The sequence below is a fragment of the Argiope bruennichi genome, chromosome 6, assembly GCF_947563725.1.
Source record: "Argiope bruennichi chromosome 6, qqArgBrue1.1, whole genome shotgun sequence".
Lineage (NCBI taxonomy): Eukaryota > Metazoa > Arthropoda > Arachnida > Araneae > Araneidae > Argiope > Argiope bruennichi.
The window spans coordinates 136,411,486-136,439,159 of NC_079156.1; the positions used below are offsets into that span (position 1 = coordinate 136,411,486).

Below are 27,674 nucleotides of genomic sequence, written 5' to 3' on the forward strand. Positions count from 1 at the left end.
CAAAATAAATAAATAAAATAAAAATAAAAAATGTTCAATAAAAATAAAACGATTTCTTTCTCTGTCATTCCATGACAATATCTGGAAATGTGTGTTAAAGCATTAGTTTAAAATATCAATAATAAACTAAAAGATCTAATATTAACATTACAACGTTGCGCGAGACCTATTAAGGTATGGATTATGATTAGTCACAACCTTGTTGCTTACTTTTAATTGCATGTGATTTCATAAAAAAAAACAAAAAAAAACAGAATTTTTACAGAATATTTTTTTAAAAACTAATTTTGAAAAACTTACTAAAAATGAAGGAAAGAATCACAAGATCAAAACATTGAATTTTTAAAGTGTGCAGGAATGCTCCGAAGTCATTAAGGAAAGACGTGAATATTTTCATTCATTTTAAGTTAATTAAAAAACTAATTAAAAGTTAGAAAAAGCGTTTTATTGTGAACACTTAGTGCCCAAAAGGTAAGTATGCACCACATTCACTTCCTGAAGATCCAACCTTCTGCTGGATCATACGGAACGACTCTAGTATCAGGTAGAAAGCTACTTATAAAGCCTATTCCTGTATGAAAATAAGATTCAGTTAAAAAGAAAAAAAATGACTGGTTTTCAGGTTACATAGTTATTTTTTTAAAAAAAATTGCAAAATTGAGTATTTATCTTATAAAAAGTTCAATTTAAAGAGTACATTTCAATTTACTCTTCTTCCCTAGTTCTGAAAGCTAGGGAAAAGAGAAGGGATGGACAACACACAAGCTGTTTAGAACTTGCAACCTTCTCATTAAAAACTATTGATGTCCAAGAAGAAAATTCGCTAAAAATCTAAATTTTTGTTTCTAATGTAGTCGTTTTTGAAAGATCAGAAACGAGGTATTTCTCAGCAATCAACATTAGGATTTTGAAAAAAATATCTTTGAAAGAAATACTGAGTGGTCAATACCGGATACTCTGTAGAAATGAATTCATTAGAGATGCTGGAGTGATGGATACTATCTGCGCTAGTCGAACACGAGAGTGTATCTATTTAATAATTTTTGAATAATTTACAAACGAAGATCAACCTTTTAGCAGACATCATTCGACTTCATTCAAATACGCTGGAGGGTGTCTCCCCAAACCTTTATCGCCTAGTTCCAGATAAAAAGTGTTATCCTCCTCCACCCAGTGTAAAAACTGTGAACCTTGAGCAAAGCCGTGAACACAGGCAATACTCCGATTTTTATTTTGAAAGTCCTGCATATACGCCGTTTTGTGTTTCGTTATTAAGAAAAGCGAGAATACATTTTGGACTTCTTTCTGTCGATCCATTAAAATTGAAATTTGACACAAAACAATACATTTAGTCTCAAGACCGTATACAAAATTTCATTGATATGAGTCATTGACATTTTAAAAATCAGTCATTTAAATGCTTGTAAATGTATGAGCTGTACAAGATCAACTCACTATACGATTGACGTTAAACGTTTGGCTCACTATTTGTTACAAATTTTCATTTTAGATGCCAAAAATATCTACCCAATTTTATCCATCTAACTGTTTAAGTTTTGTGTTGTTATATTCACTTGATACAAGTCAGGCAGACAGATATGCCTCCTATGAATGGATTTTGCTCAGAATTTAGTAGAAATTTATAAATTTGAAGAACTAAATTTCAACAGGTCTCTGAATTATCATGTTAATAAAAGAAGAGAAATACTATGTAGAATGAATATCATTAGCCATATAGAGTAAATACCAAAAATGTTTAGACACAAGTAGATCGGAAATTTAAGATTCTTCAAAAACTCCAACTTTGAACAATTGCAATACTTATTTTTTTGCTTAAGAGAAAATAAATTTAAAAAAAAATCTGTATCAATGACGAAACTACAAATGGAAGCCTTTAAACAGCAATTCAAAGGCGAGCCTAACGTAGTCATATAAATAAGTACACGATTGTTTAAAATTATAGAAAAAAAGTACTAAGTACTAAAAGACTGTAAAAAATGATGAAGAGGCAGAATTTTTTAATGATTAATCCTTTTTGAAAAAAAAAATTGTTTCGATAAAATTTTCTAATAATAACTTGATACTACAATTTTTAGACAAAATAATAATTTAGGAAATGAATAAATTATTATTTTACCAAATTTTAACTTGAAAGGTAATAAATAAAATTTTGACAAATTTGAAATTTTCGATAAATTTTGACTTGCAAGGAAATAAAGAAAATTTTGTCAAATTTGAAATTTTTGGCAAATTTTAACTTGAAAGGTAATAAAGGAAAGAAATCAAACATCAAAACTGTGAAAAAGTGACTGAAAAAAAATGAATAAAAATAAAAAAAAACAGGAAGTTCCTTTTCTAAAACAAGAGCGATGAACGAGCAATGAACTCGAGGTAAAAAAAAGTAGGCGAAGGTCGGTCCCAGCCATTTTTCGAGGGGTAGATGAACTTTTTGTCTTCTTTCTCTCCCCGATCACAAAAATAGACCCAGTCCATCCTTGACCCAAAACTTTCTCTTACCGCGAAGCGAAAGTGAAAGTGCCGAACGAAATCGAAAGTGGGTCGAAAGTGAAAGTGAAGAGCAGGTTCATCGAGCACAGGGGTGATCGCTCGCTCGTGGGTGTCATTAACCCTCTGACCGTGTCGTTGCACTCGATGAACTGCCTCCTCGCGACAAATTAACATAACTGATGAGTAAGGAGGGAGGAGTCGGAATTTGATGGACATGGAAGGGGCGGGGTTTGTGAACAAGGAAGGAAACTTTGTATTCATAGATGTAATAGATATGTGAGGCATTGTATTGCTAAGTAACAAAACTGCGAAAGTAGGTTGTTTGATTTGAATGACGGGAGGGCAACGGGGCGTTAAAGGAGGAGATACGCGTAAGCTGAATGTCAATTACAGAGAAGTTTCTGAAAATATGTGGATTTTACTGCAATAGAATGTTTTTTAATTATTTTAGAAAATTTTGTGAAAGCATATTAGAATTTTCTCCTTGTATTGTTAATTCTAACAGATATTAAATGAAGCGAATAGTGCTGACTAAGAATTGTAAGTAAAATAATGAAAAAAAAATTTAAAAAAAAGGAGTTTAATTTTATGCATTGTTTTCTCTTACAGTGCATTAGTACTTAAAAATAAAAATTAAGAATGTTGATGAAAATTTAATATCCTGATGTTTCCTAAAGTATTGAATTTTCAACTGCATGATTGAGATTAACAAAAAAATTTAGAATCCAAAATAAGAAGGAGAGAAATGATACTATTTATCAACGCTTTGTGCTAGATTTTAAAATATTTTTCATAACTCGTAAATTCTGCTGCATTTCTATTGACGTTTCCTACAAATGATATTTGGAGGGGGGGATTAAAATTAAAAATAACAATTTGTAGAACTAATTGCTTATTAAATACAATTTTTTCACTTTTTGAAAAGAAATTCTTTAGGAGGCAGTTAACAAGAAAAACACCATTGTACCGGGGGCGGGGATAAAGATCCTTGAAAATTTATTTTTCATAGTTCCGTACTCATATTATTTTAATATAAGTATGGTACTTAAGCAATGCATAAAGCGATACGAAACGATTTTATTTTGCTTTCGTCACAAAGTATGCAATCGTTTTATTGAAAATTTCTAATAAAAAATATTTCTAATAGCCTTTTAAAATACATTGTAAAATCAATTTAATACAAACATTATGTCGATAACTTTTAAACATTAATATATTTGCTTGAATGATTCTGCAAATCATATCCTATTTTTATTAAATGGCTGTAGCATTCCAAACTCCTGAGTACAATAAATCTACCTTCAATCTGCTGAATAGCAGCACCAATCAGAGGGAAAAGTTTTGAACAAAATACAAAATTTATTTAAAGTTACTCATGCTGGAACAAAATACAAAATTTATTTAAAGTTACTCATGCTGCCATCTAGTGAGCAACTTTTAAACATCACATTCCTATCTTATTCCCTTCTTCCAATTTGAGTGTTGTTGTTTTTTAAATTAATTCTTCCATTTATTTAAGTAATTTTTGAAAATTAATTATATATGTTATAACATTACAACCTTGATGTTTTTTGATGTGTGAACGAAATGTCAGTAATCGTGGGTTTGAAATATATTCAGAAATGGATCAATGCAATAAAATATTGCTCCGAACTTGAAACGGTATAGATAAGACATAGATTATTAAACGGCATAGATTATTAACGGTATAGATTAATTAAGAAAGCATAGTAGGCGCCAAAACTGTCTTAAATCGGAACAAAGCGGAGACTTTTAAACCGTGCTATCATTATTTTTGCCATCACAGTGCTTTAACGAAAAATTATCAGATAAAAGTTATGGATGAAATCAAGTTATAAAGTCTTAGCAACTTTCAACTAATCTGTGACATAGAAATAAGATTATTTTGAAGCTTAAATTACCTAGAGATAGAAAGATGGTTCAAATCAAATGAGAAAAATACTTAAAATCAAATTGGAAGCCATATCCAATTATTTATTTTCATGGAACTAGAAATTTATTTGATTTTTAGGAACTGATTGACAGCTAAATGCTGGTTAATTTTTTCTTTATCCTTTTATGTTAGAATAACAAAAACTTTCTAACTTTAATATCTCAAATGAGATTTCCTTACCCTAATGTCAGTCCGACTGGAAAATAATTCATTTTATACGGAATAATTCTTCGAATAATTTTTCTTTTTGTTTCGAAATGATGGTGATTGACGCGATCCCAGAACCGAGTAAACAAAATGATAAAATTACGCTGAGTAGAAATAGCAAAAATTCTCGCCTTCTGCTCAGCGTAATTGTATCATTCATTCCGATAGCATGAGCGCTTTGAAAGCACTATATAATTATCACTATCAGATGCATCCTATTTCTGTGCGCATTTTGTTTACTCTTCGTTTATTACAAAATGATGATATTAATATCATTTTTTGTTGGGTTCCGGGTCGTGTGGACATTTTTGGTAACGAAAAGGCCGACTCGGTTGCAAAATCGGTGACGCCGTTTTAAGAATCGGACTTCCATTTTCTGATGTTAAGAGGGTAGTTTTTAATCACACATATTCTTCTTGACAGGAGACACGGAACCTTCAGGTTCAAAATAAGCTACGTTCTATCAAACCTATCATTGGTTTGATAGAACGTAGCTTATTCTTCCTATACGTGAGATGGATGTCAAACGGACTCGTCTCCGTATAGAACACACTCGCCACACTCACAGGCATCTAATTTTAGGCGAAAAAGCAACGGCGTGTCCCACTTATCACTGGATTTTACAGTATATCACATTTTGGTCGAGTGCCGTGCTTTTAATTCTCATCGTATTCGTTTCTTCCATTCACTTAACTTTGGCAGACTTGGTGGTTGAGAATTACCAACCGAATATTTTTAACTTTTTAAAAGCTATTCAGTTCTACAGTCACATATAGATTAATTTGTGGTTGTTATATTTTTTAAATATTTCATCATTGTTCTCGCATTTTGCTGTTTTTGAATTATTTTATTTTTCATGAACTAGAATTTCAAAACTTTTTATTTCTCTTTTTGGCGTATTTTATGCATTTTTATCTTGTGCTGTTTGCTTTTACTTTTTTTATTCATATGTTCTTATAATCCTACCATTTGCTTGGCACAGCATGGCCATATATGGCTCTAGCGTCAATAAACATAACGCAAACAAACCCAGAATTGAAAATGGAAACTTAGCTTTCGGAAAGCATATAAATGGCAAAATAAGGAAATAGGCTCTGTATTTCTGCAATTCTGCGCTTTCAACTTCTGCCATCGGCCTGCGGTAAGAAGGGTGGGCTGCAAATGTGGAGTCAGCATTTTGCCCTGGCGCCTGATTCCGTTCTCACATACCGAGTAAGCTGAACTTGTCTCAAATTTTCAATTTTCAACAACATATTCTTTTGAAGTTTGCATATGAAACTTTAAAAAAAACTAATACATCTGTGTATGGTTATTGTATATAATATGTACTACTCTATACAAAAATTCAATATAATTTATTTTTTTTGAAATTTGAAATTTATTTTTTTTATAATAATAAGTAAAAGAGAAAGTGTGCTTAGTGAAAATCACTGCAGGCACGTGTCTTATTTTGAAATGAAATAGAATTATTTTAAATACTGCACAGATAATATGCACATAAAGTAATTTTTTTCTAATTTTTAATTATGATACTTAAAAATAGACAGTCAAACGATGGCATATGAATTTAAAAAAATTATTCTATTTTCAAGTCAGTGACGAGAATAAAATAATTAAACGTTGAACTGTTTAAAGTTCCATTTGGTAAATTTTCAGTCATAATCAGAATAAATAATTTTCTTTTATGAGATTATCAGATTTAAAAATAAAACACAATTCACAATTTTTGTTTGCTATTCTACCAATTAGCAATGATCAGCTGCGAAAACGAAATACCGTTCAGTCTCGCTATTGTAAAAGCTTTCTAGTTACTTTAGATCAAACATTACAGATGGCACCCCTATTTTCAACTTTCATCTGTTGGCAGAATTATTTATAAGGGCACAAGTTAAGTAGTAAATATTCTTCCAGTGTGATAAATTGATGAAACTAGTAAGAAATACCGTTCACATTTAATTCCCTTCGCTCCTCGCTTGCCCACATCGATAAAGCGGTGCTAAATAAATTACAATATCTGTTAACTTACAGTTATAATGCCAAAACTTGAAGGGAAAAAATTATGCTCAGTACAAAACTTTTTGAATTCGGTCATAAAAATTCTCTTTAAAAAATACGAAAAGATCATCGCAGAGCGAGTATCCTTTATAATCCAGTCACATTGCACTTTGACATGGAGAAAAATATATATCAGTAATCACAAAGATTTGAGTTATTGAATAAGCTATTCAAATTGGCATCAAGGTTTGCGCACGAATATGTTCCGGATAAGGAATGAAGAGTGAAGGGAGTGGAAGTCAAAAGACGTATTTTTTTTTTTTTTTAGCTTAACCCCTTTAGTACCGGAGAAAGGAGAAAAAAGCATTCCCCCAGCCTGCGCGCTACGAGAGTGTAAACACCCACAGACCCAGGCGACTTTTCACGTTAAGCCTAATTTTATATAAAAATTCATATAAAATCATTACTGCTGAAATAAACAGTTTATTATCATTGATAGTATCTGGTCAATCTTCTCCAGCGAGCCGAAAAAGTGCCATTGTTTTTATGTTTAAATACCAGGATTTAAAAAAAAAAAAAAAAAAAAAAAAAACCTTGCGAACCAAATGAGCATATTGAAAGTCAGTCTTCTGTGAAACATTATTCGAAATTATAACGGACTCCAATCGCCAACTAGCGTCATTTAAAAATTTAAATAAAACGTTCCAAATTGAAATCGCGTATACGTGATCGTGGGCTACTGGAGTGGGAAAGGCTCATCTCAGGTGCGATACCGTGGGCTGAGAAAGGAAAATCGCCTGATCACAGTCTTGAAGGGCTTAAGCAAAAAGCTGTTCATCTTAGAGGAAAAAGCTTACATTAATATGCTGTAAATATTAAAATGTCTATTAAATGAGTTATCAAACGTTATGATAATTTAAGAAAATCATGAATACATTCAATTCAAAGCAGAAAGAATTCAGTTAATGTCTTCAAAATTCTGAAAATTAACATATTCATTTACCTGATGTATGATTTCGTAGCAGAACTACAGCAGATGGACAACGCCATATACGCACATTTGGTGCGATCATGACAGTTAAAGACAAGTCCGGTATGCTGGTTAAAACAGGAATCCTCTCTTTTTTCTTTTTTTTTTTTAAATTAAAAAGGAAGATCCCTCAAAAGAGTGCAGCTGTTAGCCTGCTGTCATCTATAAGTAAAATTGCCAATTCAAATTCATTTTGCTCTTGTCCTTGTTTAGGAAAAGTATATCTATAATTGACTTTGATACTTATATTATACTTTTGATTTCGTGCTAACTTAGGCAATTTAGAAACAAGAAAACAAAATTATTTTCTCGTACTTGTGTGCTTTCTAAAAATCCGACATATTTCATTAACTAGAAACGTTTGAATACTCTAACGATTTACATAGCATGCAGTTGACAATGCCCACCTTGTTGTTTAAGAATACAAATGTCGTTTTCCGAATTTTTGACATCCTTCTAGAAAATGTGTTTGCAGAACATTTTAATATTACAAACAGCAGCATCCTTACTTTCAAGAAGAAGAATGAGAAGGATGAAGCGTTATGCGTGAGGTGCAAAAGTTTTATTTTCGTTACCCTCATGCTAATGTCCGAAGAGTCAGTCTGGAACTTATTTCAAAACCGAAAGTGTTGAGTGTATTTCTATGTAATAACTGGCATTCATACAACATTCGTGGAGTCCATGGATTCATACAATAGTTAAATGGACAACACAACGCTCATCTAGAATTTTACAATCGAACCTTACTTTAGATAAAATCAAATCCTTCTTTTCTAAAAAAGGAATTTTGAATAGAGGTATGTTCCTTTTATTGGTAGACAAATATTTCGAGATAGCATCGTTCATCTTACAAAGTATCATTTTAGAAACAGTGAAGATCCATTCTTCTTAAATGCAGTTCAATAGTAGTGACAATTTTCCATAAATGTACTTCGTATTTTCCATTTTGTACAATAATATGCTAAACAATAACCGATGTATTCAGATGGCCTTGATTGGCATTTTGTCTGAACTAAGGGATACATTGGCTTTGGTCCGTAGGTAAAGGGCAGAAATTGGCTACACGGTCTGTAGATGTTTGCCAGAAACTGTTTTTAAATCACACGTGATGAACTCGATCGCATATGAGGAAGTATTATTAAAAGAAGGCTATTCTGAATAGGTGTCGAAGGTGTTCATTTTGAATCAGTTTTTAAGCATTTAAATGAACGTCTTATTTGACCATTTTAAAACAAATTTAACGAAAGTGAACAAATGTATACTTATTTTTTTGATGCGGCATTTTTAATACTTTTTCGCGATATTGAAAATACCCATGGAAATGACAACAAAAGTCTCACAGATATCCTATCCCTGAAATGTCAAGAAAAGTGTCAATGAGAAAAACACCATGGAGATAGCATAAAAAAAATGGTTCTAACTTTTTACCGTCCCCCTCTACATAAATCATATTCTCATACATCTGGGTACCCTATCTGATGGAACTTTGTAAATGGAAATGTATGTATAATTACAATAGTTATGAAAATAAACACTTGTTCCGCTTTTGGAGGACACCTTGTATGTATCACATTTTTTATAGTAGATATACGTAATATAAATTATTCGACCTATGTTATAACCATTATTTGTAATATTAGTAATAGATGAATGCATAATTGCTAATTTTATATTTTAAAAAGAAAAATGAATATCAATGTATTATATTAAATTGTCTAAAATCTTTCCTATTATGGCGATAATTTAATTAGAGATTTTAAAAAATAATTTCTCTTTTGTTGTTCATTACGAGTAATGAGTCCTTAACACTTTTCAGACGAAAGGGTTCCATTCCGGTTTTGAGACTTTCTTTGTAAATGATTCACTTCCTGATTCTTTATGTCCTTTGATAGCAAATTTAGTGCAGAGACAGCCTTTGGCTTTAGACTTTCTTCGCTTTGCTTTTTCATGAATGCCAAGCAATTTAGATTTTGAATGAAGAGGATAATTGCTCTCATTGAAATATTTGCAAAGTGAGAGAAATACTTTCTTTTATAATAACAAATCTTAATTTTTCTAAAAAATACATTTTGGAAATATGTGAAAATAAATAACTTTTTTTTAAATTTTTCACGATTCAATCGAATATTACGCAACATTATGTATAAAATTGTTATATACAGCAGAGAAAAAAAAATTTTAAGCAGTTTAATAGTAGCTCAGAATACAGATTATTATATTTCTGAAAATCGAGTCCTGCATGTTAGAATGTATGACTGATAGCCAAGACGAATAGCACTCCACAAATGAATGAGTCACATTAGAAATATTGATTCTAATAATAAAGGAAATATTACCCGTAGGACAGACTTATTACTTCCAGATTTGGCACAAATATACTTTGGAGGGTGGGAATTTATACTAGGAGCGATTTGAGGGCGGGATTCAATAAGAATTTAAATGAATTAAATACTAGCATAATTTCGAAATTCATTCTCCATAACTTAAGAATAGCACAAAAGTGATTTTTACACATTCTTAAAATATCATTTTCATTTTTGTTTGCAATATTTCACTCTGATTTTATTTTCCATAGATGATGATCAAAATATGAGGATTCAATTTTTTTTCCATACTGAATGAGTTTCTGTTGAAAGCATATTTTTAATGAAATTTCTGATTATGTCAGAAGTAACTAATAAGGTTTTTTTTTCCTTTTTTTTTTTAAATACCGTGCATATTTAAATGCTGCCGAGGGGTTTTTTTTTGTTGTTGTTGTTATGTAATTGAATACATATAAATATATTATTGCTCTTTTAACTTAATGTATCATTTTCTTTTGTTGCATCTTATTTTTATTGGATCTGAGGAATTTTTATTGAAAAATCCGTTGATATTTTATGTGAAATATATTCTGTAGAACATCCAAAGCTTCAATGTAAAGGAATCTTTTTTATATCGTTAGATTCTGCACGAACGTGCTTTGATTCAGCTAGCACGTCACTACATTAATTGAAGTCTGATCGCTTTCCATTTAAAATGAAACTTGAAGCTTTAGTGAAATAGCAGAAAGGTGTATATCACAATGTGTATGACTGGGTATAGCTTCTAAATTAGTGCAAATATAAATGTGGCAGTCGATGTACATGTTATGTATAGGTAAGTGTTATAGATGCTACTATGGGTATTTTTCCCCTAGATATGTTTACTTGAACATTTCATAAGATGATAATTTTGCTTGATTTCAACGCAAAAATAACTGCATAAAATTATTTTTTAATAAATTTTTAATTATAATTTGTTTAAATCTATTTTATAATTAATTAAATAATTTGAAATAATTATACTGTTAATGACATCTATGTTTGACTAAACGATAATTATCTTAAACCTCATTTTTTAGAAAGCTATTTTGCCTAATGTTTTAACAGATAGTATCCCCTCCAAACAATTTGACATTGATACGCTAGAATTAGATAGTTTCAATTTAGCGGATGTGAGTTTCAATGAACCTGGAGATGTGGATATTTTATTAGGTGCCCAAATATTCTATGAACTTTTAAGATCGGGTCAAATTAGGTTTCCGGGAACAGACATTGTTTTTCAAAATACTGTGTTTGGCTTTGTTGCTACCGGAAGTGTTTCAATAGAAAACGAAACTACTGTTCATTGTGGGTTGGTAATGGAAGATTTGGATGCAAATTTAAGGAAATTTTGGGAAATTGAAGATGTTGAGGGGGATAAATTACAAATTGATGAGAGTTTAATATGTGAAGATCATTTCATGAAAACACATTTCAGAAATGACGATGGAAGCTATGTTGTTAAAATTGCACAGATCTAAATAATCGATTTCATTGGCTGTGAAGCCCTCAGTAATTTGTATCTTGTAATGCATTTTTGTGTTCTTTTCTTTTTATCTTTTCTTTTATATTTATGTCTATTTTCAATAATTAATGCTTTCAACATATTAAAGAGTAAACAAGTTGTAAAACGAAATTTAAAAAACCAAATTGGCACTATGAATTAATACAACTGATTTGATAGATGAAACAGCAAATCGCTAAAGACAGCTAATTTGTAATATGTAGATTATACTAATTAATAAAATTATATATTATGATTTATATTTAAATTTTATTTCTCTCATTCTCTGGCTTAAAGTTTCTGTTGAGGAGAGGGGAGGAGACCATGCGATTGCAGCTTAAAAAAAAGGGAGAATTATTTTTTTTGGTATTTGTACTGGGTGCCATTTTCTATAGCGGCATCTCTGATTTCTCTTTTCCTTCCTCGCAGTTAAGAATAAAAACAATGAAAAGAAATAAGAAGCAATATTTAGAATCCGAGAAAGTTTCAAAAATATAAATAATTTATTTTGCATTTATTCATTTATCTATTCTTCACCCTTTCCCTTATAAGGCTCTAAGGGAACAAGGCGCAGATGGTTGAGAAGAAATTATTAATTATAAAAAAATGAAACCAATAAAAGCTAAATCAGGAAGAAAAAAAAAGAGAAGACATGATATTATTAGTTCTTTTTTCTGAGTTTGATTTCAGAACCTGCCAAAGAAGTATGATGGTGCCAGCTGTACCACGTAATGCCCACTCTGTTCTCCTCTCCAGGTATGTAAAGGCCATTCAAGTTGGATTCGGTACAATAGTGGTACCACCACCCAGCCATCCGTTCATTGGCGCATTTGGGCTTTTCCGAATCCTTGGTGGAGAACTTATGACCGTTGTGGTAGGCCATGCTGTCTCCTAAAAGGGAAATGGCATCTGAATAAAAATCTTTTCAACACTATCTCGCTTGAAGTGTAGAATGATATGCCTAAACTCCAAAGCACGCCAAGTCGACCCATCGCTTATATCAGCAGCAGCCCTGTTATTTAGACATACAGTTTAGAGTGCGGTCTCAAAAATTAGGTTTTCCTTGAAGAATTAAAATTATAAAGCAAGTGAACATTCCCTCTGAATGTTTTGGATGTCATTTAATTATTTTGCAATTTATATTGTGAAAAAGCAACGCCAATATATTTTACATTAAAACTAGAAGATAAATATAGATTATTAAGGCAAATATAAATTTTTTTACGAACAGTTGAGGAAAAACAAGAAAATCAATGTATGCTCATTTGTCAAGCATCAAGCGCATAACTTTGGAATCGATTGTGTATCTGCAAATGAGAAATCGGATGTCGTTGCATAGCATAACAAACAGTGCTATTAGATACCAGATGACATGCACAACCACATTTGGTACGTGATTGGGACATAACGAAAATTAGCGGGTCAGAAAACAGATTTTCCTTTTAGAAGAGTTCGATCTCAATTATTCCAACGACCTGTTCTTCATATGTCATTCTGTTTTACATAAAATTTTGCTCTTAAAGAAAACGTTAAGTAAATCACTTTCTATTGATCTTTCTTGTTTAAATGAAATGCTTCTTCAAGATGATATATATATCCTAATAGGAAGACTACAGTTTGTATTATTACTCTTTGAGATTGAAAAGAGCACAAATTTATTATAACCCTTTTTAAATGAACCTCTGACAGCATGCGATTGTTTTGCTGTACGTCAAGTCCACCAACATTGGAATGGGTTAATGCAATGCATGGCTGAGGGAAATGAGTCGGCTGAAGAATATTCTGAGCTTTGCTCTAGCAATGTGTTTCTAACCAGCATTATTTGAAAACTGATAAATCGAAGTGTGCTTTTGAAATGAATGCCACGCTAAGTATGAGCTGGGCTCTGGTTTGCTTTCAAGCGAAAAAACAAATGTTGGCAAGCTTTCTCTAAAATTCTACTTATTGAGCCAACCTTCTAATTATTGGAGCCAAATCCGACTTGGAATTCTAAAAGAGGCCACGCACTTCCTGGGTTCAAAAACTTAGCTAAAGATACTAGAACAAGTGGGATCAGAACCGCCCACTGCAAATCTAATGGAATCAATTCGTGTTATGTCACAGCTGTACGATAATTATCTCAAGTCATATATTATCTATCCTGCGTTGTTTTACTGTTATGTCATGAAATTGTGATGCCATGATACCTTTCCCTCTATAAGAAGCGAAATGGATTTCGCATTAAATTGGTGCAATAAGCATTCATTACCAGTACATGAACGGCTGCATTACACATAAAGAGTCTTTGCACACACAGAAAAGATTAATTCCTACAATGCTCTAGCGATGATATTTATTTAACTACCGTCATTGGAACAGATTCACGCTTATGTCTATAGTCCTGTCCAATGAATACAGTAGCTGAGCGGTTAGAATGACCTCGATATTTGAAAATGTGCGCTGTTTTCACTGCTGTCAAGTGAGCCAAAGGAATCGTCGAAGGAAGCCAAGATGAACTACGGAAAGGGAGCATCGCTTTTGTGAGAAATCTGTTTTCTAGGTGAGCGGTGCAATTTCTTTTTTCTTGGGAAAAATTTTCTCTAGTATTTTGATATGGGATTATATTAGAATATTATGGGAAACGCCGTCTCGTTTTCTTTCTCGTTATAAAAATCCTTACTTCGTTCCTCTTTAGCGTGATAATGAAACGGCGGCAGAATAGTTCTCGCTGTTCTGTTGCATTTCTCTCCAGTATTTCTGCATTCTAGTATGCCATGTTAGCACATTGCGTACGGTTAGGGATTGCAATATCGGACCAAAAGTTCAATACCGGTATTCGGTATTTTTTAGATCTTGATACCGGAAATTTAAAAAAATTTAGAAAAAGAAATTAGAAATTAGGTAGAAAATTTAGAAAAAGAAAGAAAACCCAGATGTTTCTTTGTTTTATTTTCCAGTTTTATTAAAGAGTGTAAATATCACAAAAAAAATAATTTGTAACTTCTAAATTATAACGGTATATAAAGAATCACAAAAATGTAAAGGAACATCTTATTTATTTAAATCACAAAAAAGTGTGAATATCACTATTCAGTCTGTGGTACTATTACAAATTTTTGAAATGTGATCTTAAAAAACATAATGGATCAATTGTACTGTCATTAAGCCTGGAACGTAATTTTGTGCAAAAATTACCATCTGTTGAAAACGCTCCTTTGGCATTTACGCTAGATGGTGGTACTTTTTTGCAAGGCGCGATATACTTTTTCCAAGTATTTACCTCTAAATCCCTCATCTTCAAATAAATCGATTTCTCGTTGGATGGTTTTGCATATAGCTGATTTCTGTATTGTATTTTGGTTTGTTGAAATTTTTTTTATTTATCGCTAATTCTAATTTTTGTTCAAGAGACATTAATGCCATCATAATCTTCGATAACTGCACCGAATTCTTCTGAATGCAAATAGGTTTGTGGGTAAAAAATTTTAAGAGAATTTGCTATAAACTTGATCAGATTTGAATTGGTTAGTCTCTTTTTTTCTTTTTCATTTTAAAAATCCTTATAATTATGTAAATACCGTAAGACATTTTCTATTTCGGTATGCCTTTCTTCTGTGCCATTTTTCAATGTAATATATAATTCTTCAGATAGTGATGTGTGCTGTTCTTTTAGTGACTGCAAGATAAAATTTATTGTTGCATTAACTATTAATAAATTAGAATCTCTCCTACATAATGCCTCAACAGCCAGTTTTATTGGAAGTAGAGCTGATACAATTCTGGATATTAAGTCGAATTCTCTATCTAAAAAATTAATTTGCCCATTTAAGATTTAGATTTGCAGGTTTCAGGTTTAAAATTATTGCTTTTTGGATTGGATTTCTCAGTTTCAAAAATCGTTCCATCATTAGGAGTAAACTGTTCCAACGTGTTTTATAATCTAATATTAGCATATATTCTGCTTTATTTTCAGTTAGTATGTATTTTTGTAATACGGCATTTTTTGTAGAGAAACGTTTAAATATCTTGCAAATTTTTCGAATTTTATAAATTATAGGAAGCAATTCTTGATGGCTTAATATTTCATCCTCATTAGCAATATCTTCTTCCACAATTAGTCATTATCTTCATTGACAATATCACTCTCACTCTCTTCAAAGTCGGAATCCGAAGTTTCTATATCCAAAGTGTTTGGATTCTTCGGTTCTTTATTTATTATTATTTTTTTTGGTATAATACATTTATTACTCATAATTGAATTCCATGAGCTTAGCACAATTTCTGGTTTACTCCAATCAACTTTACAACTTTTTTTTATTACTGTTGCTCCATCAGTCGTTATGGATACAATTTCTTCTTTCAGGGATAATCCATGTTTCACTAATTTTGATTAAAGCACTTCCACACATTTTTCGGATGACATACTTCTCAAGACATGTGTAAGTCCTATATTCCAAAAATTTTTTCTGAATGAATATTTATATTTAAATAGTGTCTATTTCTTACACTTGTCCATTCATCAAATGTAAGACTAAATTTTTCACCATTTACTTTTAATTTTATTAGTTTGTGTTTTAAAGAATTGCGAACACCGTCACTGTAGTTTGTACTAGTTCTTATAGTGTTAATCGATGTTGGTAGATTTTTAAAGTAGTGATTTTCTTAATTCAGTAGAAGTGCAAAACACTGGGAATGGCAAGCCATCTAATGCTGCCATTTTACTTATAATTTCATCCAAATTATCTTTAAAAAAAAAAATCTAAAATCCCTGATGGCTTGGGCTTAGAAACTGTGCTTAAATTTGTAACTTCATCGCAATTAGATACTTTCCTCTTTAACAAGTTTGTATCATGTTTCATTTTCAAATGCGTATGGAGTCCGCTTGTACTTCCTCCGCTCACTTTAATAACTCTTGAACATATCTTTACAATATGCCACCATATTCTTTTCATCATATAAATAATGAAACCAAACCGAAGTATTATCAACTGATTTTTTATGTTTTTTAAAGTTATTCTAATTCATTATTATGAGTTATTATTTATGAGAATATATATATATAATAAATCAGAAAAATATTTTGAACCCTAAAGTATGATATACAAATATAATGTCAATAACATATTCACCAATTTAAAAAAATATCGAAATATTACGCACTTTCTTCAACCCTAAAACTACAACGCACTTTCTTTCAACACCTACAACAGATACGAATCCTGCGCGTGTGCAGTATCGCTCGGAGCTGTAATAGGATAGTTTTGACCCGCCTCCTTGGATGATTCGCACTACTTCTCTTGACTGTACGATGCAACTTTGTATCCACAGTCTAATTCATTTCGGCAGTTAGGGAGAAATAAAAACAAAAACGCATACTATTTTGCTATGTTGGCGATCCCTGAACATATAGTGAAGACAATTTTAAAAATTTTAAAAAATTTCCGGAAAAGCGGGATTTAAACTTGCGAATACCGGTATTACAAAATTGTACAAATGGCTCAAAATACCGGTATTCGGTATGCCGGTATTGCGATCCCTACGTACGGCGTTTTGCGTGCTCTCAGGGCCCACAGAATTTTGAACGCTCTAGAAGCTTGCTTAGCAAGTAATAGGATGCGTATTTGCATAAACTATTCTTAAATATTATTAGATATTCAATAAATCTTTTTATTATATAAGATTTTTTACGTTTTAAAAAGCTGTTTCCTAACAAATTAAGACATGAACTTTGAAATAACAAAATGTACAACAATAAAACCCCTTTATGAGGTACGGTAAAGGATCGGCACAGATCTACCGACGTACTGGCTGTACTGACTGATGATTTCCACAAGCTTGAATCGTCGGTATTCAGTTATTTTGCTAATAATTTGTCATAAGAATGTGTAAGGTTACGTTACCCAGATAACGTAACAAAAATATTTGCCTCTGGTTGGGTACGTATCGATTCAGTCGAAAAAAAACCTGAAAACGTGACCCGGTTCGTGACCCGGCCACAAAAAAACAAGAAATCTCGTGACCCGTACGCAATGTGTTAAAGATGTGAGATAGTAAGCAAATGATTCGAAAGTAGAACAGTGGTTGAGGTTGGTTGAGGTTCATTGCTTTTTCCTAATTATTTTAAATATACTTTTCTTTTTTGGCTGAATTATTAAATAATATTTCCCTTTTAAATTGTACATATCAATCGCGTGCTTTTGCCAATATTGAAAGGAATTGTTTTCATCTGACGTTTTCACTTTTGCTTTTATCATCTAGAATAAGTATCTTTAATACACATACTCAGTAATTTAGCATTAAATACTGCCTTTTGAAACAACTGCAAATTTTTTCACTGCTTGATCGAATTTTTTTCAAATTTTAGAGCTTACAAAATTTTCATAAGCTCAAATGAGCATCATAAATCTTTTTATTGCATTTTTAGCTTGAGCTCATTTTATATGATTTTATTTCACTTGATATGTTTGTTAATGAATTTACAGTCCAATTATTGTATTTCTAATGTTTGATTAAACATTAAAGAATATTTCAAAATCAGAGCTTCTAAAATAATGTGGATATAAATATAGTTTATAAAATCTGCATGGAACCAAAAAAATTTTCAAACAAAAAAAAAACTTTTTTAATGTTGCATCTTGTACTATGAAAATTCATTTGAATGTTAACTGAATTTCATAATTATTGGAATTCTGTTTTCAGAGTGTAATGATATTAAGACTTCTACGTGCAAATATCACATCAAGTATTATAAGTCGAGGCACCGGTAAGCAACTGATACCTATTAACACGTCTCCTCTTAAAATTATTAATCTTTTAAACTTTAAATTGAATCGCTTTAAGTTGCAAGTATCAATCTAAAAATTTCATACTTCTTCCATAGCCAAATACTATATATGTAAAATTCTAAAAAAGCTATTCCAGGCAATCTTCATATATTTGCATGAAACGATGAAATTAAGATGGCCGCTTACTTGATAGCTTTAGTTTTTCAATTAATTAATTATTATTTATAAGGGCTGAAAGTCTTAAAAACCTGCTAGATGACGAATTCGAAAATTTCACGATGTAAAATTTGGATTTTGCTTTTCCTTTCATTTCTATAGAACAAATGAACGCTATCGGAGATGCGGACAGCAGTTGATGAACGAATCCTACCTGCATCTCCACTGTAGCCTCCTATATGTAAAGTGTAAGTGCTGTTTCCGTCTTCCAGCCAAAAGGTTTGATAAAGAGCGAAGCGCCGATCCCATTGTGCGTCCATCAGGTCGAAACGGATCTCTTAGTGGGATTGGTTGGTCATCAAGTAAATATTGTCATTGCCTGGGAAAACATTTGGGAGAGATATGAAATCTATTTAGAAAGTAGTTCTTTTATCTTATATCAAATAAATAAAGGGAAAAAAAGAGCAGAAGAGAGCGAAAAAGTGCCTGAAATATTTTTGCCGATGATTATATGCTATTAGATTCTGATAAAGATTTCTTTACACGTGTCGATTTAGATATTTTTTTAAAAGAATTCGTTTAGCTTGACAGATGTTTATCCCTTCACTCGGAGTATGAGAACCGCTCATTTCAGCAGTTTTAGAGCTCGTGTGGCATTAATTTAAGAAAAAAGGTGGAATCGGATCAGGAAATAAGAGAATAAATTAGAATTAAGTTGATATGGTTTAAATTAAGATAAAAATTAGGAAATTAATTGGGGGCAAAATATATATATAGAAATCTACTTTTCCGATTCTTTTGAGAGTGAGATACCGCTTGCTAAATGGATAACAATTGGTATACGAGAGGCGAGCTTCATTTATCATCGATTATTATCACATTATAAAATAAGATAGCTCATAAAAGTTATTTATCTTGAATCGGAAGTTAACCCTCCAGCTGCGTATCCCGCGGGTTGGCAATCGGTCCATTTTCTGTTACATCCCGGGTTTTTCGCAGTTTAATGTGCTTATTTTTACAATTACAGATTTTTATTGTATTATATTATTATCGTGTAACATATAGTAACGGTTCACGTTCCTTGAAAAACATTTGAACTTATTTGCAAACATTGCATCTAAATGGTGATTTTAAAGAATTATACAGCCAGAGGGTTAATACGAGTTATTCGGGATGTCACATTTATCATTGACTATGGCAGAACTCAATTTCGCTATGGAAAAACTTTAACAAGTTTTCAATGTACCTCTGTTGCCTTTTTGTCATTATCAGTAAGAATATTAGACTTTTTTAAACCTTACTTTTAGGTATACTTGACTTTAAATTGTCATTTCGGTCGGCTATCCCTGGTTTAGGCTGAGAAATGTCAGATTTTAGGGTTGTTGGTGCTTTATTTTCGTTTGTCTTTTTGTAATGCAAACATAAACGTCCAAAAAAAAAATCTCTATTATTTCTTTTTGCATAACAGAAGCAGAAATCAGAAGAACATACCCAACCAAAATTCTTGAGTGATATCTCCGAATCCATTTGCGTAATCGTCCCACTCTCTGAAGAAATTCTCCTGATGCGAGAAATTTCCTCTCCTTTGAATCACCTGTGAGGAAAAATTATTAAAATTATCTTGAATTACATAACATTAAAATCGTTCGATAAATAGCATCGGATTCAAAATTTTTAACTTGCTTCTATTGACATTCATTGCTGTTACCATAAACCAAGCGGAAAATGAAGCTCTTGTAAAACTTCTAGAGACTTTTTAACAAGCATTAAAGAAGCATCATTTTTATGTTAACATTCGTACTGAAATAGCTCTCTCTTTAAAGCTCTCTTAAATTCATCCAAAGCATTGAAACTACTCGGTTCTAGATCTGGACTATCAAAAAGTGAAGGAGGGTGTCTCACTTGAATGGACCGAGTTTGGGACTTGATTACCCAAGTATTTTTCGTATAAAATTTTTCCACGACATCCTTATTTTCTCACTTCTACACTGGGAGCTCAAAACATCACTGAAAATTTTAACACCTTTCATCATATTTATGGGACTACATTTTACTTTTGTGCTAAACAGATAGTTTTTTTTTTTTTTTAATCTAACAAATTAGTATGTATTTTCGAACTCCCTTAACTTTCCGTTTTTACTACACAATAGCTAGACGTCAAATGTTTGAATTTTCTTCGCTGTATTTTCGAAATAGTAAAAAGGAATTAGAAAACAATCTTTTTTTATTATATATTTTGCAATAATTTAACAGTCTTTTAATATATATCTATAAAAAGTTTTTAAAAAAGACATTTCATTGAATTTTAGATAAATTTTTAAAAAACAAATAAAGGTCAGAATTTAATTTTATTTCATTCTTATTTTAATCTTTTTTGAAAAATAATTCAAAAATACTTATTGAAATTCATGCTTTAAATTAAATTGGACGTTAACGAGTGAATGAGTCATTTGAAAAATGGTCTGGATTGAGAGTTTCTTTCGACACTCCATCGAACAACGATGTAAAGTAGATCTATGGAATCATCATTGACAGAACGTTATAGTTAAAGGGCAAGCATAGACATTTAAATGTCATCCATTTTATATGTCAATAAATGCTTAGTATCTCTTACGCTCTATATGAAAATTAGTATTGAAATATGTTGACAAGAAAATATCCTCTCATATATATCCTTAGAAAGAGAGCTTTTTTGTCTACAAATTACTCTAATTATTTATTTACTTGTTATTATTTCAGTTTCGTGAACAAATTTTCTTCATTCGACAAATGACGCGATTTTTTTAAAAAAAAATTTTTCCTTCAACTTTAATGTGTATTTCTTAAAATGGTGATTACACTGTTTTGAAAATAAATGACTATAAAAAATCTACTTAAAAAAAGATTTTTTTTTATCACTTTGCATTAGAGGATATTCTGGTGATACGAAACCGATAGCATTTTTCTATTAGTACAAATAATAAATTCAAGGTTCGTATCGTTTTTTTTTAATTAAATAGACTCGGCCTCTTGAGCATGGAGTGATAATTTCAACATCAAAAGAGCAGCATCTTAAACTTTTTACTGAAATATGTTGTCTTCTTGTTATTTTATTCTTTCATTGCTAAAGTGTTTTGTTCATTTCAGAGCAATTTTAATGAACTTTTAAATTTGAGATACTTCTTTTTTCTTTCTCTTTTTTTATGATTTTTTTTTTTAACATGGATAAATTTAACTGGTGGTTATTAGGTAAAAATACCCACATATATTGCTTTATATTCCGATGATAAATATTATCCAAAAAAAATCCCTGTTATTTTGTGGCACATATTAATCTCATATATATATATATTATCGAAAGCTGTCATATAAAAAGAAAATGACGTTATTGAACTATGAAAAAAATGGTCTCACTGTCCATCCTCCGCCGTCAGTGTCCATATCGCAGAATACCTCCATCTCTACGTCCGCTGGCCAAATCGTATACACCCCACTTTGAGTATTTCCCTCATTGAGAATATCAGTACAATCAATAGGTTTCTGGTCGCAGATTAAGGGAGGAGGCAGTGGTTTATCTGAATTCTCAAAGGCCGGTTCATCTAAAAAATGAAAGGAAAAAAATACTTTTCAGTTGACGCTAAAGTCTCTGAATGAATCTGAGTATTTCTGTAGTCAAAACAAGAATGAATCAACGTGATTTGCGAACAATGCTATGATAGAAAATGAGAGATGACGCGAGTGGAAAAAATGAAGGTTCTGCACGAAATTCTTTGTTATGAGCACCTTCTGTCTGTACCTGATCTTAGATTGTTGCCATTTTTACTTTCTCGTACACAAAATATTCAAATTCAAATTAAAAAAAAATGAAAAATTTTCTAAAGTTTGATAAATTCCTATACTATGGACCTCCCTTAGTTCGTAAAACAAACTTTTTGATTTTTTTGTCCGACAGTTGGCCGGTCTGTGAAAATGATAACTCAAACATGCAACGAGTATAGGCATCATGTGGCGTCTTTTCATTCAATGTGTAGATTTCTGTTAAATTTTAGACGCAATAAATCCCTGGGAAATATGTCGGTTTCCCCGCCAATACCCATATGTACACGATACATTATAAATGCAAATGGTTAGATGGATGGCACAAAACATGTATATTTATCATTAGAAATGAAGATCTGTATCCAGTTTTCGATCGTCGGATTGACTATCTTTTGGTCTGCCTGTTTGCAACTTGTTTACGCGATACAATTTGTAAATGCAACAGTTTAGAGATGTGACATTTGACTCATGGCATCGCCACCAATATCGTGGATATGTATCAAATTTTGGGTTCATTTTGGAGGAAGAAGAACACTCTTAATCTACTCAGAATGTTCTTCGTCATTCTGTGAAGCGCCAAACGAGCTTTACTGTGTTAATGTACGAGAGAGAGGCACATTCCAGTGAGTTAGTTGCACGTTTGATCCATATCGATATCAATTGATTATAGATGTTAAGTCGAGTCCTGGTTAAATCGACAGGCAGTTTTTTGCGGACTTTACCCAAAATCTTAAGCAGTTCTGGTTTGAGAATCATTTCAATCAAGTTTCATCCATTTAAGTTGTTTCGATGTTGGCTTATGGTGTCTGCATATAAATGGATGAAAAGATCGACACAGAGTCCGCAACTTTTTTTTGTTCTGGAATTCATAAATCATTAATCCTTTTTCAGTTTTTGGCAATTATTTATTTTGTTTGCATACTAGAATATATAAAAACATCCTATCTGGCAACAGTTCGAACATCATATCTTTCGTTACAAGTTAGGAAATTCTGTAACTCTTCTTTAGCTATACATTTTCTGCCATTTCAAAATTTTTCCATAGAATTTTCTTAATGGGTGGATTTCAACTTACCAGGAAGATAATTTTCCTCTAACTCCAAGATCAACTGCTTTGCCTTTTCGAAGTAAGGGAGGGATCTTTCTCTCCTTGCGTTGGCAGATTTATGCTCCTTCGACACTGACAAGAAATTAAAAAAAAAAAAAATGTAATGCAAAACTCAAAAAAAAAAAAAAAAAAAAAAAAAACTGAAATTGAAAATCTTATTTGTAAGAACTTAAGTCTTCACTTCATCTAAAGAGCGAATGGCAAAAATGACTTCCTGTCAGATACATTTTCGACATGAAAAGTCATCAAATCCAGTCGGTTCGTTTTGAAACCTTGGTTGAAATGTAAAATTTATGAGCACAATCATTTAAAAAAAAATTTATCCGTTCTTTATAAAAAATAAAGGATTTTGGAAATATATCATAAGAAATATATTTTGGAAATCGTTTTCTGTCTTTCATCTCATTTTTTAACATAAGAAAAAAATAATAATAAGCGGAAAAGTCATTTCAGAGACGAAAGACAGAATGGTGAAAGAGTTTCGGCAAAATTAAAATGGAAACATTGGGGAAATAAAAAGTAAGTTGATGAATGGTATTTGAGGATCTTTTAGAAGTGACTCACAACTGTACTTGCGCATTTTTTCATGGTGGAATTAAAGTTTAAAATAATAGAGTTTCGGAACTTTCTCATTTTTGCAACTCTATTTCCTTTTATATTCGTTGTGTAGCAGCCATTGTTATTCATTTATTAGCTTACAAAAATAGGCTGTTTCATTTAACAATTAAAAAAATGTGGATATAGAACTCTGATAAAGTGTGTTGATATCTTTTTTTATTTTTTAACAATTTAGTTAAATTGTTACAAAAGGTAATAAAAAAAACGAACCACCCGATATGTTTAACATTGCACATCATCAAAAGTTTCTTATTTATCAGAGCAACTTTTTAAGAGCTTCATAAATAGAAATATTTCAATTCCAGAGGAAATGTAGGCTTATCACATTCCAAATCTAGAAATGTTTTCCTTATCATACGGAAGTTTACTTATTGATTTTAGCATCAAAGTGAAACCAGAATAAATTGGAAAAACTTTCTGTAATTTAAAAAAAAAAAAAAAGATTCATTCGAGGTCCTCTGCCGTTTAACACCCACTTAGCCTTTCATCCGCTTCAAGTCTTCTATCTGGTATTGAAGAGTTTTATTAAATGTAGAAGAAACAGCTGATCCCGCAGTTTCATGTCGACAGGAAATCTATGATGCTTGACACAACACTTACTGTTGAAATAAATATCTCTCGCCTTGGAAATGCAAAAATTGACCATGTCCCAGAGCATCAAGCTTTTCTCGTTTTTGTAACAAGACATTGCGTCGTCACCCTGGCTCCCAAGAACCACTGCTGAGACCAGAAGGACTCCAAAAATCGCATTGCGGCAGCTGCACATGGCACTGGAAACAAAAATTGTCTCTTATAAAAGGATTTACTTTCGTATATAAAACAGCAGAACTCGCAAGTCACAAATGTTACCGAAATCAAAATGAGTATAACATAAAATAAAATTATAAAAATGAAATAAAAGAAATAATGTATAAAAATTAACAAAATAAAGTAATTTTTCATAGGTTGTTAAGGCATGGAATTCATACTAATATAAAAAAAAAATGGAATGTATTCTGTGCTCAGACAACAAAATGTTATAAATAATTTTTTTCCCCAAAAAAATTGAGAATTTAGCATCTTGAAATTTTGTTCAATGTTTAGAAAGTGACAAAATTCAGCAAGGTTTCTCCCTGTCAATTTATAGAGAAACAACGATGGCAAATTATTATAAAAGTCACGAAATCTCATTTTGCATTGCTTCGTGACGAATATATAGCTCAGTAGGATACAGCAAATGAGAGTAAATGTAAGGACACGGAGGCAGCTCCTAGCTTTTAAGAACAAAGGGTATCGATGTTTGATTTGTAGCCAAGTATCTTTTATGCCGTGCTTATCCAGAAACATTGCTAGTTGCCTACAAAGTCACAGTGCATAACTGTTCCCATTTCTCTTACCATTCAAAACGTAATGCGGTGGTTTGGTGGTAAGGTCTCGCTTCGAAACCGGAAAGTTTCAAGTTTGAGATCCTTTTCCACCGAAAAACCATCGTGTAAGCGGGTCTGGTACACTCTAAATTCTTCGGGGTCAAACGTCCCCCCGCTGATGTAGTGTGGAAGTTTGGAGAGTGCAGTGCCAGCTCAGGTATCGTCTTCGCCATCTGACTGCAGTTCAAAATGACGAGGTCCGTCCCAAAATATCACGATACTGTAAGTAGAGTTTTTGGCTGCCTTGTAAACTACAGAGATACATATATGAACAGTACTGTTAGTTAACAGAATCTTTTCTTTTCTTTCTTTAGTTTTCAATAATGGAAGAAATCAATCGAGTAAATAAATATTTGGTGAAACAATGAAAATGGTTTAAATTCCACTGCAACAAACAATGTAATATATAAATATAAATCAAGCAAAAAATATTTCTAAAAAAAATTGCCAAGATTTAGCAAAAATTCCAAAGATTATTAAATTGGTATAGTTTAAAAAACAATTTTTAAAACGTGTATTTTTTTTTTTTTTTTGCTGTAATATTTTCAGAAGTTATCGTGGAAAAACGTCAAAATTACTTCTCATTAATTCTTTGAAAAAAGAAGACACAATCAACTCTTTCTCTGATTGATGAAGATTGACATGATTTTTACGGATATTTGCAATGATGTTACAAATTGACGAATCTGAAGATATAACGACTGAAAACGAATCCATTTAAAACGAAGTGGAATTGCAAATTTTGTGCTCTACTTTCAATTTTTATAAACAAACCATTCATTAAACCCTTGAAACTTTTTAAAATCAATTATCTCTGCAAAATGAATGTAGTGCAAAAATGAGAGAAAAAACTGCTTAAATCTGAAAAGGCCGGGGAAATTATCTATGGTAGCTATGTTTTCTTATTTACAGAAACTGTAATAACCAACTATTCTTTTTAGACGCTGGATGGATCACGTGAAAACATTTTCGTAATACCTTGAATTTTAACATTTTCGTCACGTAAAATGTTGGAAAAGTGATTTAGTATAACATTTTGTCATCTGACCCTAAAACTGCGAAATTAAAAATAAACCCTACAAATATTATTGAAAAAATACGAGTTCATTTTACTTAAGCTTACCTATGCTTTTTATATTACTGATGGTATTTTATTGAAGCGAAATAATTGTTGGGAGTAATAACGGAGTATGAGAATAAGGGGTGTCCAAAGATGGAAGGTATTCTAGTAGTACAAGAGGAAATAGAGATCGGAAGCCACCGTTTTGCGTTCTAATGTGACGTCGCAGCTTCAATAGGAGTCAACCCTATTAGATAATAAAAAAATTAGATCGTTAAGTGACTTCATTTCCTCGCAATAAGAAAGTTATTTTGTAATATTTCAACAAACTTAGGGTTAATCTACAGATAAATGTAACACCTTCAAGTTTATAGTTACACCTTTCTTTCCGTTAGTAAAATAATGCAGTAAAATTTAATCAAGTATTAAGTTTTCACATTTTAATCAAATATCAATAATTATATTAATCGAATGTATAGATTTTTCCCCTCAAAACTGCAAAAAGCTTTGATGCGTTGTCTTGCCATAATTCATTACTGTATTTCTTGCTTAATGGTGATGCTCCTAATTATGGTGCTGCACAAAGGCTTGGAGATTTCTGCTTTTATCCAAAAACTGTGACAATTTAATCGTATTCATAATAGTGAAGCCGAATTTCACACAAAAAAAGGCTGCTCTTTTCTAACTACTGAAATGCATCCGAACGTAAATGAGTGTAGTGTTAAAGCGGACGCATGTTATCGAAATGAATAAAATAAATGAACATTGCTTGCGAAAGAAGGCGATATGAGTTACATCAACACGTCCTATGGGAAAAACAATTTCATTTACTATTTTGAATAAGTAATGGAAATGAAAAACTTACTTCATGTTACCAAGCAAATGTTCTTAGCTCACAGACATCAAACGAAAGCTAATTGAGTATGCTTAGAAAGTCTTGTGGAAAGCAAAATCTTATCATAAACTGATAAAGAACGATTCAAAAGTTTTCAATCAGCACTGTCTCTTTCGTGCTAAAAATTATCTTTCTTCGAATCTTGCAATGGATTTAATTACCAGACAGAATGTAAACTTATAATTTTCTTTGATTGTAAAGTGACCCATTAGGTCACTTTAAAAAAAATTATAGGGTTCATTCAATTTTAATGCAGTTCCGTGAAGAGGGAGGGAATCCTTCGGGACACGAATTTTTTTTTATTTTTTATGGTTGACTACTCTAAGAAT

The 27,674-nt window shown here is 31.5% G+C and overlaps 2 protein-coding genes across 2 annotated transcripts; one reads left to right on the plus strand and one right to left on the minus strand.

Moving 5' to 3' along the window:
* The first annotated feature begins 477 nt into the window (after positions 1–477).
* Positions 478–11,517, plus strand: LOC129972081 (uncharacterized). Its single transcript, XM_056086062.1, has 2 exons — positions 478–573; positions 11,077–11,517. Exons 1-2 carry the CDS (start codon positions 478–480, stop codon positions 11,515–11,517), a joined length of 537 nt encoding a protein of 178 aa, XP_055942037.1.
* A 506-nt stretch (positions 11,518–12,023) lies between these two features.
* Positions 12,024–27,408, minus strand: LOC129972082 (techylectin-like protein). The gene is made up of 7 exons (XM_056086063.1): positions 27,316–27,408; positions 24,585–24,754; positions 23,334–23,438; positions 21,854–22,038; positions 19,952–20,054; positions 18,675–18,797; positions 12,024–12,431 (listed from the first exon to the last, which is right to left on the minus strand). Exons 1-7 carry the CDS (start codon positions 27,318–27,320, stop codon positions 12,202–12,204), a joined length of 921 nt encoding a protein of 306 aa, XP_055942038.1. The 5' UTR covers positions 27,321–27,408; the 3' UTR covers positions 12,024–12,201.
* Positions 27,409–27,674: the final 266 nt, after the last annotated feature.